Source organism: Pteropus vampyrus, unplaced genomic scaffold (assembly GCF_000151845.1).
Source record: "Pteropus vampyrus isolate Shadow unplaced genomic scaffold, Pvam_2.0 Scaffold566, whole genome shotgun sequence".
Classification (NCBI taxonomy): domain Eukaryota; kingdom Metazoa; phylum Chordata; class Mammalia; order Chiroptera; family Pteropodidae; genus Pteropus; species Pteropus vampyrus.
The window spans coordinates 931668-948245 of NW_011889347.1; the positions used below are offsets into that span (position 1 = coordinate 931668).

General features: G+C 39.5%; 1 protein-coding gene, 1 long non-coding RNA gene and 1 pseudogene across 6 annotated transcripts in view; 1 reads left to right on the forward strand and 2 right to left on the reverse strand.

Moving 5' to 3' along the window:
- LOC111733423 overlaps positions 1 to 16578 on the forward strand; it is a 42193-nt gene that overhangs the window by 20266 nt on the left and 5349 nt on the right. For 2 of the 4 annotated variants that reach the window (XR_002777986.1, XR_002777988.1), the window contains exons 3-4: positions 4114 to 4229; positions 12743 to 13063. The exons of 1 other annotated variant lie outside the window; for it this stretch is intronic. This is a non-coding gene — a long non-coding RNA (uncharacterized LOC111733423). Of the gene's footprint in view, positions 1 to 4113; positions 4230 to 12742; positions 13064 to 16578 lie in introns of those variants that run through there. One more of the 4 variants, XR_002777987.1, reaches the window with a different exon arrangement.
- AIFM1 (apoptosis inducing factor mitochondria associated 1) overlaps positions 1 to 16578 on the reverse strand; it is a 32223-nt gene that overhangs the window by 4419 nt on the left and 11226 nt on the right. The window contains exons 1-11 of one of the 2 annotated variants that reach the window (XM_011384222.2): positions 16106 to 16230; positions 11879 to 11978; positions 10783 to 10907; positions 10525 to 10655; positions 9249 to 9339; positions 5018 to 5102; positions 4306 to 4382; positions 3278 to 3386; positions 2403 to 2510; positions 1966 to 2054; positions 1379 to 1519 (exon numbers count right to left, since the gene is read on the reverse strand). In XM_011384222.2, the coding sequence (XP_011382524.1) occupies positions 1379 to 1519; positions 1966 to 2054; positions 2403 to 2510; positions 3278 to 3386; positions 4306 to 4382; positions 5018 to 5102; positions 9249 to 9339; positions 10525 to 10619 (795 nt within the window). In that variant the 5' untranslated portion in view covers positions 10620 to 10655; positions 10783 to 10907; positions 11879 to 11978; positions 16106 to 16230. Of the gene's footprint in view, positions 1 to 1378; positions 1520 to 1965; positions 2055 to 2402; positions 2511 to 3277; positions 3387 to 4305; positions 4383 to 5017; positions 5103 to 9248; positions 9340 to 10524; positions 10656 to 10782; positions 10908 to 11878; positions 11979 to 16105; positions 16231 to 16578 lie in introns of those variants that run through there. The other variant, XM_011384221.1, reaches the window with a different exon arrangement.
- LOC111733440 lies at positions 15070 to 15187 on the reverse strand (annotated as a pseudogene).

Below are 16578 nucleotides of genomic sequence, written 5' to 3' on the forward strand. Positions count from 1 at the left end.
TTTGGTTGTTCAGAATTTGTTCATTTGTTCAACAAATATTTATGGAGTACTTATTCTGTACAAAGCATTATACTGTCTGGGTTGCTGAGACAAACCTGACACAGACCTTGCCTACAAGTGTTTAACCTAGTTGAAGAAGGTGCAGCATTGCTCCTCACTACAGTGCAATGTAAACAAGCAATGTGCAATGTGAGGGGTACAGATTAAGTGAGTTCAGTGTTTCAAGGAGAGAAAGAACCCACAGCCAGAGGTGAACAAGGCCAGCTTCACAAAGGAGGTGGTATATGAGCTCTCTAACCCTTTGCTCACCTTTGTGGCTATTTGGACTACCTTGCCCACAAGGAGTGTATAACCTAGTTGGGGAAGCATATAATGCTATAGTATGGAGCATACAAAGTTTAGGTTAGGTTTGTGGAGGCATAGAGTAGTTTTTTTTTAATGGACTCTCAGCTGTTTTTGATAGTGTATATATGATGCCCTAAAAATCCAACACGTGAGCAATACTGAACTATGAAACACACTTAATGGAATATTATACAGTTATTAAACTGTTTATAGAATCTGAAGCAATGTGGGAAGTACTTAACATTATGTTATGTAAAAAAGAGGAGAACGTGAATATTTATACATAGTATGCTTGCTATGACTGTCTGCAATAAAGAAAAAAATGCCTATGTGCAAGAAAATGAAGAGAAGGAAATATACCAAAAAAAAAAAAAAAACCCAGTGATTGTGCAGGTGGTTCCCCCCTCTCTCCTTCTTGTCTACCTTCCATATTGAGTGTGTGTTGCTTTTATAACAAGTTTTGAAAAATCTAGTATGCTTTATTGAAAAAGAAAACTGTAAGGGAAAAACACCTTTCAAAGTTCCTATGCCCTTAGTTGCAGAGTCCATAATCAAACACGATAAACTTGTAACAATCTATTAATGGGGAAATTACCTCATGGTTTCTACATACAATAACAGATTTTTAAAAACTATTTAAAAAATAGTATTCAAGGAAAAATGAAAACGAGTAATTTTCCTTTATAGAGAATGTCATGAAATAGCCTTATCCTCCATTTCTTGGACTCAAGTTCAGGCAAGGAAAACAGATTAGTCTGAAAGCTGTGTACACTTCCAACAACAATAACACCGGAAGAATGCTAGTTCTATAGGTATGCACGGTGTTCATTTCCTTCATCACTAGCTTGCAGTGTGAGACCATACTTGATTTTGTAAATCAAGCTATTCACAAATTTCTGTTCTCTCCACTTGGCCTCCAAATGTTCCAATCCTATTGGGATAAGTTACTGATGCGCTTTAGCACCCCACTGGGCACACCTGCTCCTAGGCTGGGGACAAGGAACCATGCCTGGTCCGGCTGTAGTGCACTTACCACCCAGATGTTAGAACGTGCTTGGAGCTCTGCATTTACCCGGAAGCCACCAAAATCTGAGTCTATTTCTAGTCCGCCAGTCTTGGCTAGCTCAACATTGGGCTCCAGGCCCACAGCTGCCACTATGTGGTCAGTTTCTACCTGAGGAAAAAAAGTAATTCGATCAATTACCATAGTTTCTATGTATACTTATGGACATAGCAACTGCGCATCATGTCATGAAAAACCCAAGCTTTACAAAAAAAATCATTGGTTAACTTTCTCTGGTAAAAAGATTTAAGTTCCATTTCATAAAGTGCCCTCCTTCACATACCCATAACCCATATCATCTGAACAGAAATCTGTCACCCTAGTCAGGTCTTAAAAATCCTTGATAAGACAGGAAGGGGCTATAGGAAAGTGGGTCCCAGGCATCTACTCTGGTTCTTATCATTTTTGTTTTAATTCAGGGACAGTTCATTCAGAAAATCATGACAGGTTAATGGTGGCTGCCAAGAAAACTAATGTACTGGTAACAAATGAAGAAGAATGAGGAAAAAGAAGAGGAGGGCTAGGTCTTCTGGCAGCCTGTCTCCCCCCTTCTTTACCTTCTGGCCGTCTTTCAGCTTGATGAGTAACTTGCCACCGCTGACACCGACTGATTGCACAATAGCATTGGGCAGCACCTTAACACCCTCTGTGAAGGCAAACAAGACCTGAAGCTGAGCCTATGAGCCTACCACCTTCATGAAAAGTAGGGAAGCTGACTAGAGGCATCTCCTGTCATGAAACCAGTAATTATCAGCATGCACGCACCCTTGGAAAGCTGCAAAAACCTACATCCACAGTTCATTTTCAACATATCTGAGAATCTGGTGCATCAGATTCAGAATACTTACATGAACCTGACTGACTAGAGAATGGGGGAAACATTTCCTCTGCTGGATGACATGGCTTATGTCAAGGGGGTTCCCAAAGAAGCCAACTTTGCATGAAGCCTATCTCAGAGAAAAGAGTGGCCAGCATATGGAAAGAATCTCTCTACCTCGTCTGACTTTTTCCATGGTCCAGTTGCTGAGGTATTCTGGGAGGATCTTTCCCATATTTCCTTTCTCAGGGAAAAGCTGAATCACTTCAGTGCCCAAGGCTTGAGCTAGGAAGAAACAGAGTAGGTATAGCAGAAGGCAAAAGCCAGTCCTAAGACAGAAAGAGAAGCAGCAGGCAGCCATTTACTACACACACGGCAATACTGTGACCCAGGCCAGAGCTCCCATTTGTGGGGCACTGGGGCAGTAGGGCAGTCACAAGGCAAATACAACAGGTGCCAGAACTGTCATCCCTGGATTCGACCACATACTGTGAACTCGGTGCACTTGCACCCAGGCATCACCTTGGACTTCCACAAATGCCTTGCAACTTCTGAATAGTAAGCACCCTCCTGAGAAGATGCCCTGATTTCGCACAGCTGAGAAATAACATTAAGAAAAATGGTTGCCATGAAACATGCAAACTGGTAACTCATGGATCTGTCAAGACACACAGAACCATCGTGTGTCTGAAGGAAGTCTTTGCTTCTATGGGGAGCAGCAGTTCAAAGATACATACACTTCTGTAGTCTAAACTGTCCTTACCATCTCAATAGCTCACTTTCCTTAATATTTTATTTCTAAGGAGTCTTGGCCTACAGGCTAGAAGAAAGGAAAGAAAGCATTGCTGCTCAATTGCTCAGATGACAGCTTTGTGGTCATTAAAGAATTCTTCATCAGAACTAAGATCGGTGCTTAGCTTTTCACCATACAGACCTTAATCGAAGTCTTTCTACTAATCCTGGCAAATGCATCTCTGGAATTTGTGAAAGGCCCAAAAAGCATGTAATACCAGAACAGAGAAAGAAAACTGAGCTCACACTCCAGTACTCACCCTTTCTGCCAAGAGCACAGGCCAGTTCGCTACCAAGGAAGCCCCCACCGATAATTGTAATTGACTTGACTTCACGGGAAATCTTCTCTAAGGTTCTGAAGTCTCCAATCTGCAGGATCACAGCAGTTTAATCCACTGATTTACCAAAGCGGCACGGGATAATAATACCAGGAAATATTTTCCGCTGTCTTTGACTATAGTAATTTGGACATAAATTCTTCTTGTAAAATGTGGCTCAATTATAGCCCATATGATATTGATATAAATTTCTTTCTCCACTGTAACACTCCTTCTAGTGACAATGGTTCTCAACTGGTGGTGGTGTGGCGAGGGTAGACAGTTTTGTCTCTTCACCCCCAGGGGACATTTAGCAATGTCTGGAGATATTTTTGGCTGTCACAGCTGGGGGTAAGGAGATGCTGTTTGCTTCTAGTAGGTAAAGTCCAGAGATGCTGCTAAATATCTGACAATGCATGGGATGGCCCCTCACAGCAAATCCAGCCCAAAATGTCAGTAGTACAGAGGTTGACAAGCCTTGTTCTGTCAAGAGCTTCAAGGATAGTATGGATCTTTTCAAATACCCATAAGAGTGGATGAAAAACTTTAGCAGTTTTCATAAGCAAAGCATGGTGATAAAAAGTAACCCCTCCCCTACTTCCTCACTTAGGTACTCTTAACTTTTCTCCCCAAAGTCTCCAAAATAGAACTTGCAATGAAAAATTCTAAGAGGCTATGAGTTCCAATGACTCAAATGCATCAGGAAAAAACAGCTATGAAAGGGTGATTGGAAGGAACTGTAGCAAGCAATAAAAACACAAAATGTATTTTTCTCCTAGGAGCTTGAAAACACTTGAGTGAGGTATGTGAGGTGCAGAGAGAAGTGACTTGCTCAAGGCAAGATAACCAGTCTGTAGAAGAGCCATAAATAGAACCTGAATCTCCCAATTCTCAGGTGGGTACTTGGGGACCACAAGATTCTGCCACCTCTTCAAAACTGACACAGTGAAAGCACTAAAGCAGGCAATTACCTTTCTGAAAAGTGTTGTTCTACTCTTCACCTCTGCTCCAGCTCTATCAATGGCAGACAGACTTCTTGGAGTGCCTCCTGGAAATAAGACGAGGAAAATCCTTTAGTTCAACAAGCAGGAGCTAACCCAAACAATCCCCCGACAAAGGTGATGGTGTAGTGTATGCGCTCCCGCTGGTGCTACAGCAGCAGCAACAGGACAAGAGGCTTTGTTTTACTTCAACTCCCTTTACAGCAGGTTTTGAGAAGCAGATTTGAGAGTCTCTCTTCAAAGGGCCTGCCTTCCCGACAGATGGTCGCAAGGCCTCACTTTCTGCTTCCCAGTTCTCTTCTAGTTTCTCATGAAGATACACCAGATAGCATAGATATGTTTGTTTAAGCAACTGCTTTGGTCTCCTCCCTTTGATTGCTGATTGGAACTGGCAATGAAGCCACGAGGTTATATTACTTTCAGGAGAGAGGGCAGAGGCTAAGCAGGGTGAAAAAAAAGGCAATGTTCTTTAATACACATCCATGCCTTTACCAGAAGGAATGGCAAGGATAATCAGAAGGGCTGTTGATGGGACGCCAGTAGTTAGCTGGGCTTTGCACCAAGACAAGACACCCACTTTAGAGAGTTTGGGTTTCAGTTTTCTTAAGATTAAGTAAAGCCTTCTATACTAAAACTTGAATCAACTATATCAGGGAAGAAAGTCATCTCCAGAAATACTCACCTGTTGCAATCAAGCACTTTTCATAGGTTATTTGAGAACCATCATTAAGTTTCACCATGTTGCCTCTCACATCCAGCTGTATTACCTGATACAGTCGCACACACGTACACAGAAAGATGGAGAGATGAATTAGCTTTTTAAAAAATTTTATTGATATAAATCACTTAACGTAAAATTCACCATTTTAAAGTACACCATTCGGTGGTTTTTAGTATATTCACAAGGTTGTGTAACCATCACCACTATCTAATTCGAGAATATTTCCATTACCCCCAAAAAGAACACTGTACCTCTTAGCCACCAGCTCAATGAGAAGAATTAGTTCTTGACCTAAGGTGATCAATCCTTAAGAAACCACTTCTGAGTAATCATTGGCACCACTGTTTCTGGTATCCAGTTTCTTCAGGTGGTCCTTATTTCCTAAGCAGCCTACATTAGAGGAAGTTCCTACAGTTCCAAAGTTTCTGCCCAATTTGTGGAAATGTAGAATAGGGACAGATTTTTCTGCTTGGGGCTTTGGAATCCTGCCTGACTTTTTTTGTTAGCAACTTTCCTAGATCATCCCCATTTTTGCAGGATGCTTTCTCCAACTTCTAGCACTAACTAAAACTTAGTTCCCGCCCCCTTAACAAGACTGCTCATTCCCCTACAATCCTTCCCATCAAAAGTCGAGGAGGGGGGTGTTGGCTGCTGCTGCTTCCAGGTTCTTGTACCCTCATTGTCCTCTGAGGGATGCCAATCTATAACCCTATGAATCACTGTCATCCAGCCACATTCTGGCCACTCCTCCTCATTCACTGAAGACCTGCAAATCTGGCTCATACTTTTCCTTTAAGCCACATCCAGAATCTTATCTTTTAACCTCTACTTCTACCTCAGATATCCCACTCTTTGGTCACAATTCCCCATCCTTCCAGCTTTCTCTCAGTCCCACTGGCATCTATGCTTACCTTTGATTGTCTCTGTTTACCCAGTAGGCTATTCCATCTCAACCTGGCCAATGGAAGATCATCCAAACTGTTCTCTTGCCAGCATCCCTAACTGCATTCCATCCTACTCCTTCCTATGGTGAAAAGCTTCAGCTTTGGAGTCAGAGAGGCTGGGGTTCCAGTCTGTGCACCACTCTTTACTAGCTGTGAGACCGTTCATTCAAGACATATTTATTAAGCACCTACTATATGTTTCAGGCACTGTGCTAAGTCCTGGGGACACAATAGTGAGAAAACAGATACCTTCAGAGTCTAGTAGCTAAGAGAGACAATTTAACAAGCACTACAATCAAGCACGAGAAATTAAGAGTGAGAAATGCTCTGATGAGAGCAATATAGATAGCTCTAGGAACATATGACAGGAGAACCCAATTGATCTTTCCTGAGACAACGACGTACCCAGAAATCCGATGGATGAGTAGCTTCTTTAGCAGACTTTGATTTGTCCTGTGTAAGCTCCCTCTTCAATCCAACCCCAATACTCAACCCTCACACTGCTCACTCTCAATAACCACCCAGTATCCTAGTTTATTGCAAAAACAAGTCAAGCCATTTGATGTGATCTTCCTCAGCTTCCCATAAGGGTTCCCACCTTCTGACCCCTGAATAAAAACCTTACTTCCTTTCTTCCAGCTTCTGGCATTAAGTATCCTCTTTGTTCTGTTTCTGTGCCTGACCCCCACCCCTTCCTTTCTCTCCCAGAACTTTCCCCTATTAGTCACCACTTATCACCTTCACCTCTCTCCTGACACCTTATACTGGCTGCCCATTAATATGCTTAATTAAGTCTGTCCTATCCTAAAAGTCTCACCTTTGATTCTGTGTCCTCCTCAAGCTTTTGCCTAATTATCATCTCCCCTCTCTCATTTAAACTTTTTGAGAGTTTATCAACTTTTTTCTTTTTCTAACTTCACAATGATATCTGAGTTGTTAAATCAAATGGGTCATTTTACAAGTCTTTTCTTACCAGATTTTCTTGCTGCAGTAACACTGTGGATCACACCCTCCTCCCTGAAACTCTCTCCAACCCTAGACCCTGTCCTGGGCTTTCCTTATACTGCCCTTTAACTTCTTTCCTACTCTCCTTAGTGGAGTTAAATGAGAGAGGGGAGATGATAATTAGGCAACTCTTAGTGGACTCTTCTTCTTAAGCCTACCTAAAACTTGGGTTTCCAGGGTTTCATCCTTGGCCCTACTCCTCTTCTGAGTGTAGAACTTGTCCTTGGGAGGCTTGACCTACTCTCATGGTTTCAACTCCAACATGTACATGGAGGATTCCTGAATCTCTATCTGAGACCAGACCCCTCCTCTGAGTGTCAGTCATATATCCAACTTCCCACAGGACATCTGCACAGATATTCCACTTCACACTTAATAGCCCAAACTGAAATTTTATTTCTCCCTTAAACTAGATCTTACTCTTGTAATATCTGTCTCAGGTGGGGATACTTCAGCACCTACCACACAAGGTGGAAAACAGAAAGTCACCTTTCCCTCCTCCTTCTCCCTCATGTTCCACCTTCAATCAATCACCACACCTATCGAGTTTGCCTCATAAGCATGTCTCCAGTGTTCCCCACTCCTTACCACCTTGCTGTTGGGAAGCTATACACTGATGTTAGTTAGTAAGAGCTTGGGCTCTGCAATCAGAATTCTGTAGCCAGAAGGATCTGGGCTCAAATTCTGTCTCCAACACTTATTAGCTATGTGATCTTAGGCAAGTTACTTAACCTTTCTTTAATCTCGATTTGTGTCTCTATAAAATGGAAATAATAATAGTATTTACCTCATAAGATTATTGTGAGGATAAAGTGAGATAATACATGTAAAGTGCTTTAAAACTGTGCTTACAACACCATTATCACCACTACTGACCTAGTTTGGGCTCTCATCATCTCTCACCTGGATTATTGCAATAGTCTTCGAAATGGTCTGTCTCTAGTCTTGTCCCCCTGAAATCTATCCTCCTCACAGCCAATAAGAGTATTACTGAAAATTCAATCCAACTGTAGTATATCTTTGTCTAAAACTCAACAGCTCCCCAGTGCCTATGGGATAAAACTCAAGATCTTTCACATGACAGAGCTCTCCACGATCAGGCTCTTGCATGACTTCTCAGTTTCATCTTTTACCATTTCTTAATTTGTACTTTCTGTTCTGTCAGGACCTAGCTGTTTGTGTTTCCCTGAATGAAACATGCTTTTTTCATACCCTTGTGCATTTTCTTAATGCTGTTCTTTTTAACTTGAATGCTCTTCACTTCTAATGCCTTCATTCCATAACATATCCCATTCTATAAGACTTCTTTGTCCAGGAATCATTCCTTGAAACCATCAGTACACTGGGCACACTTTCTAGTAATTCCCACAACACACTGTGCATATCTTTCTCGCTCCGCATTTGTGTTATGATTATTTATTTATGTTTCTGTCTAATATGATTAGTCTTTAGAGGGCAGGGCCTGTGTGTTTACATATAGGGGGTACTTAATTCATAATGTCTCATTACCAGCTTTTCTACAAACCTATATCCCTCTTCTCTGCCTAACGTCTCCTTATAGAAGAAGTGGGTCTGTCCCTATCATAGGTCAATGCCTCCGTTTGTGATCTGGACCCTATCTACTCTGGGCTTTTCTCCTGATAACCATTACCTCTCTACTGGAACGTTGCCATTAGTTTACAAACACACTGTGGTATCTCCCATTAACAAAAATAAAACATAACAAAACAAAACAAAACCCTCCCTGGATCCCACGAATGCCCCCCAATAACTGTCCCCATTACTCAGGCACTGACAATATTTTCCATGCTGACATTATACCCAAATTGTTTTACTACCATGAATAATATACATTGGTCAATATCTCATCATCCATAATCCTGAAGAAATCTTAGTGTGGAAAAAATAGGAAGAAGGGAGTATGGAAAAATAGGAAGAAGGAAGAAGGGCAGAGGAGCAAATCAGGAGAGGGAACGGCTTCAGAGTCACGGTCCCAATGATTTGACTTCCCTGGGACAGTTTAGTTAGCATGCTACTCAGGGTTTCAGATCAGTGCTTTCCCCAAAAAGATACACTAAGCAGTGTAAGTTGGTAATATTAAACCTAAAATAACTCGATCCTTCTTTTGATGAAATACAATGGCAGAACAGACATAAATGGTACTGGGAATACAAGTCACCATAGTCGCTGCCCACATGGGCATATACATGGAGCCTGACAAAGGAAGCAGCCTACTAGCCCACCTTCTTCCCGGTGAGGACAGCTACACCACCATTCTCAATGTGAGGCAGGTCTTGAGCAGAAACATAGAAAGAAGGTGGCTGGAAATAGATGCTGCACAGAGAAGAGGAAGAAAATGTTATTAACACCTGGAACTGCTATCGACTTCCCCTATAGCTTTAGTAAAATTGTTTCCATTATGAAAAACTTTTGGGAACATTTTCCAAAGTAAGTCTTCAAGGCCACTAAATCTTGGTTGTGACTTACTTATACAGAGGTATTTTACATCAGCGATTCTCAACTGGTGGCAATTTTTTACCCCCTTCCCTGGGGACATTTGGACATTTTTTGTCTGTAAGAGCTTGTGGGGGAAGGATGCTATTGGCATCTAGAGGGTAGAGGCCCGGGATGCTGCAAAACACTATTGTAGTGCACAGACTACCCCCATGACAAAGAATCATCCAGTCCCAAGTGTCAATAGTGCCAAGATTGAGAAATGCTGTTTTGGATTTATGTTCTTTTCAAAATTAGAACAAGAAGACTGCCCAAGTAGCTGGTATTCAGACATCCACCAAAATGAGCTGTCCAGAATGGTGCTGGTCAATGGACAACTAGGTCTAGCTCCCGAGATGATTTTGCCTCAAACAGTAAACAGTAACAATGAGATAATAATTGAGGGGTAGCTAAGATAATTTGAAGTATACATCCTGCTTGAGAAAGGAACATGATAGCAGGGGTGAAGGAGGCAGGTAGATTTATAAAATTTAGTCCAAAATCAAAGGGATCATTAAGGAGAAAAAAATTGGTACTTACAGTTCATGGTACTTAAATCAAGAGATCCGAGCCGTCCTTTAAAAGGAAAAGGCTTCTGGACCTGCATTTCTAAGTCTCCTGTGCAAACATGTTAATAAAGAGGTTCTTCTTTACAGTGTGTCCACTCTATTCCTACGATTCTAAATGTCTACTAGATGCCATAGAACAGTGTCTTTTCTTTTGCTCTTATGAGACATGCCTAGGCAAGTGTAAAGAAGTGACAACATGGGCCGAGCTGATCATTACTGAAGTCTAACATAAAAGTCCAGGAATATAGGAGCATCAGTACTTCAGAGGCCAATATTACACCTTCAGTTGTTCATAGATCAACTTTTATCCCTAAGCTATAACAAGTGCATACCAGAGCGAACTCCAGTGTGCAGCCATGCCATCTGTCCTATGTACTGTGCATGGTTCATGCAAAATCCAGTCATTCCCTGTGCTTAGAAGTTGCTAGTCAGGCCTATTTTACATAAATGAACATACCTTCTCTCTTTTCCATTCCACTGTCTGAATCGTAGTGTCTTTGTGACATTTGGGTCATCTGAAAACCATAATTCTTTTGAAAGAGGAGGCCGCATGTATGGCAGCTCAGGGTCTTCAGATACAATTAGTACCTTTAGACACAACATAATGACACTTATCAGAGCCAAGTCATTTAAGAGGCAGATATCAAAGTGTTCACATTGGCTAAGTGCTTGCAAATTATATCCTCCATTACAAGCAAGATGGTGTATGCCTTACCCTGGCCCCAGGATCCCGAGCCCGGATGGATCTGGCTGCAGCAAAAGCAGCAGTGCCTCCACCAATGAGCAGGAATGGAACATGACTTGGTACCCTGACTTTAGGAACTGGCTCTCCTTCCAGAGCTGTAAGCAACAGAACAGACATGGTGAATTTTCTTAAAGTCTCAGATGACTCCTTGCCACTATTTAAAAAAAATCACCTTGCACTTACCTCAATCCTTTACATAAAGCTAGCAAAACACTGTACCTACATTTATCTTAACAAACTTCACAGCATCCTGATGGGACAAGAAAAGCAAGTATTCTCTTCATTTCATAAGTGACAAATACCCAAAAAAGAAGTGAATGATTTAGCCAATGTCATTCATTCATCAAGTCTATCAGAACTAGAACCTGGCTTAAATATTTATCTATTTCTAAAATCTGTTAGAAAATATATATTAGAAGGCTTCTGCCTTTTGCATTAATTTCCTAATGCCCAACAAAAAAATATCAAGTTCAGTTTCACCTTTTGTTATCAATAAAAGGGGAAAATCCAGTAGGTCAATTGAAGATTATTATAAAATGTTCAAGAATAAGGAGATGTTATTGAAGAAAGCAATATAAATTGCCCACGCAGGGTTGTGGAGCTTATTAAAGGATTAAAACATTCTTCTGTGAAAAACCAAGCCAGTCATGTACAATGGAAGTGCTGGCTAGGGCTATATGCTTTAGGAAAACAAATACATCTTTAACAACTCAAAACCAAAGACTCAAAAGGGGAACAAAACAGATCAAAAGAATTTCCTCACTGAAAAAGGGCCTTCATCTCTTTTCCAATAATTTTCCTTGCCAAGCTTGCTTTTTAAATTTAAAGCTTGCCTCTTAAGAGTCTAATATAAGGAAAAACCAATCATAATTAGCACTAATTTTATTCTCAAACCCAAATTCCAGTCAAACACTTTAACAAATTGCTGCCAGGCCTGGTGTAATATCATAGTTTCTGGAAGCTTATAATCTCATGGCATCTTCGTGTCGACAAGATATCCACAAAGCATAGCATCTAAACTGTTTCTAATTTTCCCTTCATATACCGAACCTCAAATCATACTCACCAGATGATGTGGCCCTTTTCTGTTTCTCTTCTGGTGTCAGCCCTAATCCTGAAATTCTTTCATTATATCTTTCTTGATCATCTTTTATAATCTTATAGGCCTGTAGATCCAAACATGGAGAAAATTTATTTCATCATATAGCGAGCTCGTACCATCAGTAATATCATTATCTTCCAATTAAATGAGAAGCTTTTGTCTACATGAGGCAAGTTCTATGTGAAAATCACTAAGGCAAAATTATTTTCTTAAGAAATAAAAATACTGAATATGTACACACTTGGTGTAGAAAGAATATAGGTTAAGCAAATGAAATTGTTCCAGTTTCAGATTTCCTTAGGGTCTATGTGAAGAATTTTCCTCATACTGTATTTAATTCTGAAGGTACAGCTAAAGGAAAAAGAAAAACACTTTACATTAGAAGAATAAAATGCTAGGAAGGGCTGAACTTTATAAAAAGGATTTTGGACTAGCGGGATACTAGCTGTGAAATCAATCTATATGGTCCAGAGTAGGAAGCCAGGACAGAAGATTTCCTGGTAGGCAAATCAATTTTTGCTGGGTACTCAGATAATGCCCTGAAATATGACCTCCTGTATACTAGTCTGATAGAGTAACTAATCTTTCCCTTAATGGTCTGCCCTTTTATGACACTCAGATTTTCATTAAAGGTTAAACGCCTTGCTTAAACACCTGTGGTATTTCAAATATACTATGTTCTCTATCCTTTCAAACTGAAGAAGCATATCTTAGCATTATAACTAGTTGTTTTTTAACATATGGTATCAGTTTATTGGATTTTTTTTTAGAATGGTAGGCAAGGATGACTTGTTTTAATTACACTTTTTACTCTTTTGTACCCCACAGGGTCAACGAGACAGAAATTTAAGTGACCCTGTATCAACTGAAATCCCAGATTATTAATTAATTGGAAGAGAAAGGACAATCAGAGGAAGTATTATGTAGGCTCTAAGAATATTTCTATGAGCCTTTTATAGAGCAGCTCATTAGGCAACATACTACAATAAGGAACCTGGCTCCTGAGACCTGGACTTAACGCTTATCAGCCTGGAAACATCCAACATATGATATGAATGGATTAGAAAATTAAGTACTGTATGTTAAAAGATAATGGTTATTCCTTGAATATACCACTAAGTTCACCAAATAAATTGAATTCAACTTGTATTAAGAACGTTTTCTTTAAATCTTGTCATCAGGTATTCTATATAAGCCTAGTATTTACTCATACCCAAAACAAGCAAATATGTGTGTGCATATCTTTTAAGAAAGAGACTTTTACCTAAAAAGATGGCTTAAGCTGGTCAATGTTAGTGAACAGAAAAATAAACTGGGGTTATGTTCACATTGAGAAGGATATGCAAAAATAGCCTAGCCCCTCTCATATCTCCTAATGGCTTCACACATGAGGGGAAGAGCAGACCAAGAAATATTTTGAGGTTTGGTGGGGAAGGACAAGAATAAGGTTTGTCTTATATTTATAATCATATATATTTATCTATTTAGCTTGTAAGTAAATATTCTAATATAAAAATAAGTTTACAGACATACTAAAAATTTACCTTTCCTCCAAGTGTTTCTATATTCCCAGTTTGCACAGATTTCCAATTAGTTACATGAATACATGTAAGGTAAAGGAAAACTACAAATTTATGAAAATATTAGTGGAGATAACTTTTTTTAAAAGATGAATATGGCAGCATTTATCCAACTTAAAGAAATTTGAAAGGAAACAGGTCATTTTCTCAGTGAGGCAACACGATCCTATCAATTGAACAATGGCAAGGGGCCCAAATACTAAATCTCATTAAATATCCTAAAGGCTACTTAGCTCTGCTCACTGACAAATAATAGGACTTAAAGATGTGCCTGTGATCCTAGTAAAAGTCTCTAACAAGAGGGGAGAAATGCTCACATCCACGCCAATCAGGAATTCCTGTTTGCAATCTAAGCTGAAGAAGTGTTCAAATCAGTGTTTTTCAAACTGAGGTTGCAACCTATTAATAGGCTGTAAAATCAACTTAGTAGGTTATGACCAGCATTAAAAAAAAATAAATAGAAGAGAATAGAAACTATTGGAGTATATTATACCTACTGAGTATTATTTTGACATTTTCAGTTTTACATATTTATAGTTATATAATGGTTGCAAGATAAAATGTATTTCTTCCTGTGGATTGTGTGGTAAAACGTTTAGAAAACCACTGGTTTAAAGCACAGACCCTTGGCAAACTTTTCAGAAAAACCTCCTTTATTTTTGGAAGGTAGATTTGTGGGGCAGATAAAAGGCTCCCAGTTCAGGAATTGCTAATGTAGTCTCTATACTTAAATTAGGAACATGTCCTCCTATGAGAGAGAAAAGTTACAAAGGAACACTGTTGTGGACTCAATGCTTGTGTACACCTCAAGCACATATGTTGAAGCTCTAATTTCCAATGTGATGGTATTTGGAGACAGGACTTTAGGGGGGTGATAAAGGTTAAATGGAGTCATAAGAGTGAGGCCCTAATCTGATAGGGCTGGTGCCCTTATAAAAAGAGGAGAGAAAGAGCTCATATTCTTTTCTCCATGTGAGGACAGAGGAGAAGGTGGCCACCTGCAAGCCAAGAGTATGAAGAGTATTCTCATCAGAATCTGACCATACTGGCACCCTGATCCTGGACTTCCAGCATTCTGACTGTGAGGGAATATATTTCTGTCGTTTAAGCCACCCAGTCTGTAATATTTCGTTATGGTAGCTAGAGCAGATTAATACAAATGCTAAACAACTTAGAGCCATAGCTCATTGAATCTGAAGTCTGATTTTAAGTTAACAGTTCTCTTTAGACTAATACCAATTTCAGAGAAAAAAAAATTAAGCCACCTCAGATTACATTTTAAATGATTTAAAAACCTAGTATAAAACTATAGAAAATAGTTTGGTAACAGCTGTAGGTAGACAAAAGCTTATCATTTAACCTAAAACCACTACAATATAGTAGCTTTATTATTACCAGTGTTGGATAAACACAGAAGGCAATGAGGTATTTAACTGAATGGCCTGAGAGAAACTTGTGATTCATAAATATTTCTTTTTTTCTTTTCTTTTTTTTTAGGCGAGGCAACCCTTGGTTGACCTTACAGATTGCAAGGACCTTGTCAGCTTACAATCCCTTATTTTTTAAATTTTTTTATGCCTACAGCACCTGGTCTTCCTAGGTGGTCTCCCATCCAGTACTAACCAGGCCCAACCCTGCTTAGCTTCCGAGATCAGGCGAGATTGGGCTCGTTCAGGGTGGCATGGCCGTAGACTCAGATATTTCTAAGGCAGGAGAAAGCAACAGTGACTGGCCCTATCTTTGGTGCCTGGCATCAAAAGATTTGTTGTGGTCAGCTCTGTGGAGGCCATTCAACTCTGGTACAGTAACATAAGCCAAAGGTTTAATAGGTTTAAACTGTTACAAAAATATCAGATGCAAACATTTTAAATCAATTTTTGAATGAATAAGATGGAACTGATGGGAAAAGTAAAGAAAGTTATGAAATGAGAAAAGTTAAGACTCAGAGGATGGTATCTGAATTATAAACGAGAGGCATTTAAGAAAGCAATCTACAGAAATGTGTTAGCTTATACCACTTCAGCCACTAGTTTGACCAAATAAGATATTACGAAAGGGACAGTGCCAAATGAGTTCATTTTGAAATAGAGGCTGGGGGTGTGTGAGGAGAATATTGCAATTTCTGACTTTTTGGACCTCCTCAGAAGTATTCAATAAAATGCTTTTTCACAATAATAGTAGAGTTGTTTCCCATAAAACACAAAAATTACATTTTACCTCAAATGATTCAAAATGAATGGTGTTCAAGTTATCTTTATTTGTTTATTCAACATTTACTCTTTGAGACTGTCTTGTTAGGTATGCAGCACTAAAGCACAATATAAGTTAGCATCATAAAAAACAATTATGGAATTGGCAAAAATTTTAAAGAAAGGGTTGATGATGAGGATTTATCATCATTAAATGTATGGTTTTAGATATATCCGGTAAGACTTCAGCAGTTGGAAAAATGAGATTTAAGGACTCCCTAGTAACTGACAATGTCCCTTTATTAAATACTCAGAAAACACATGCTGTGAATACTTCATTGTACTCTAATGGATCAAGTTTTCATTAGTGCCATGGTCTCACCCACCCTACCCCAAAATATAATTTAGTGTAAGCATCTTACATAATAAACTCCTGCCCCAGTGACTGTTGCTCCTACAATTAAGAAGTATACTAGTCTGCTGCCATCTTTCCCAGAAGCACCTGTAGACGCTAGTGATCTAGAAGGGTATCCTAGGTGATGACACTGCACAACTGTAGATAAAGATAAGGCCAAGAAAGAAACAAAAGGAAATTTTAAAAAGCACTAAGTATTAATGTAGAAACATTCAACACAAAGGCGGGGATGCATGTTTGGTTACCCTGTGCTAAAAAATTTTTTTAAAATGCTGCTCCAGGATTGGAGAAGAATGTATATTTCCTCAAAGTCTATTCTCTGACAGAGCTCACCTATTTTTTACTCTGATATGACTCATAATTGGCAAGAGCTATCTACTTTACTTGTGCATGTGGGAGTCTGGTCAGGGAATGACAATTTAGATAACTTCAAATAATTTTCATGTTTATTTTAACCTAGTGATTGACAACAATAATTTC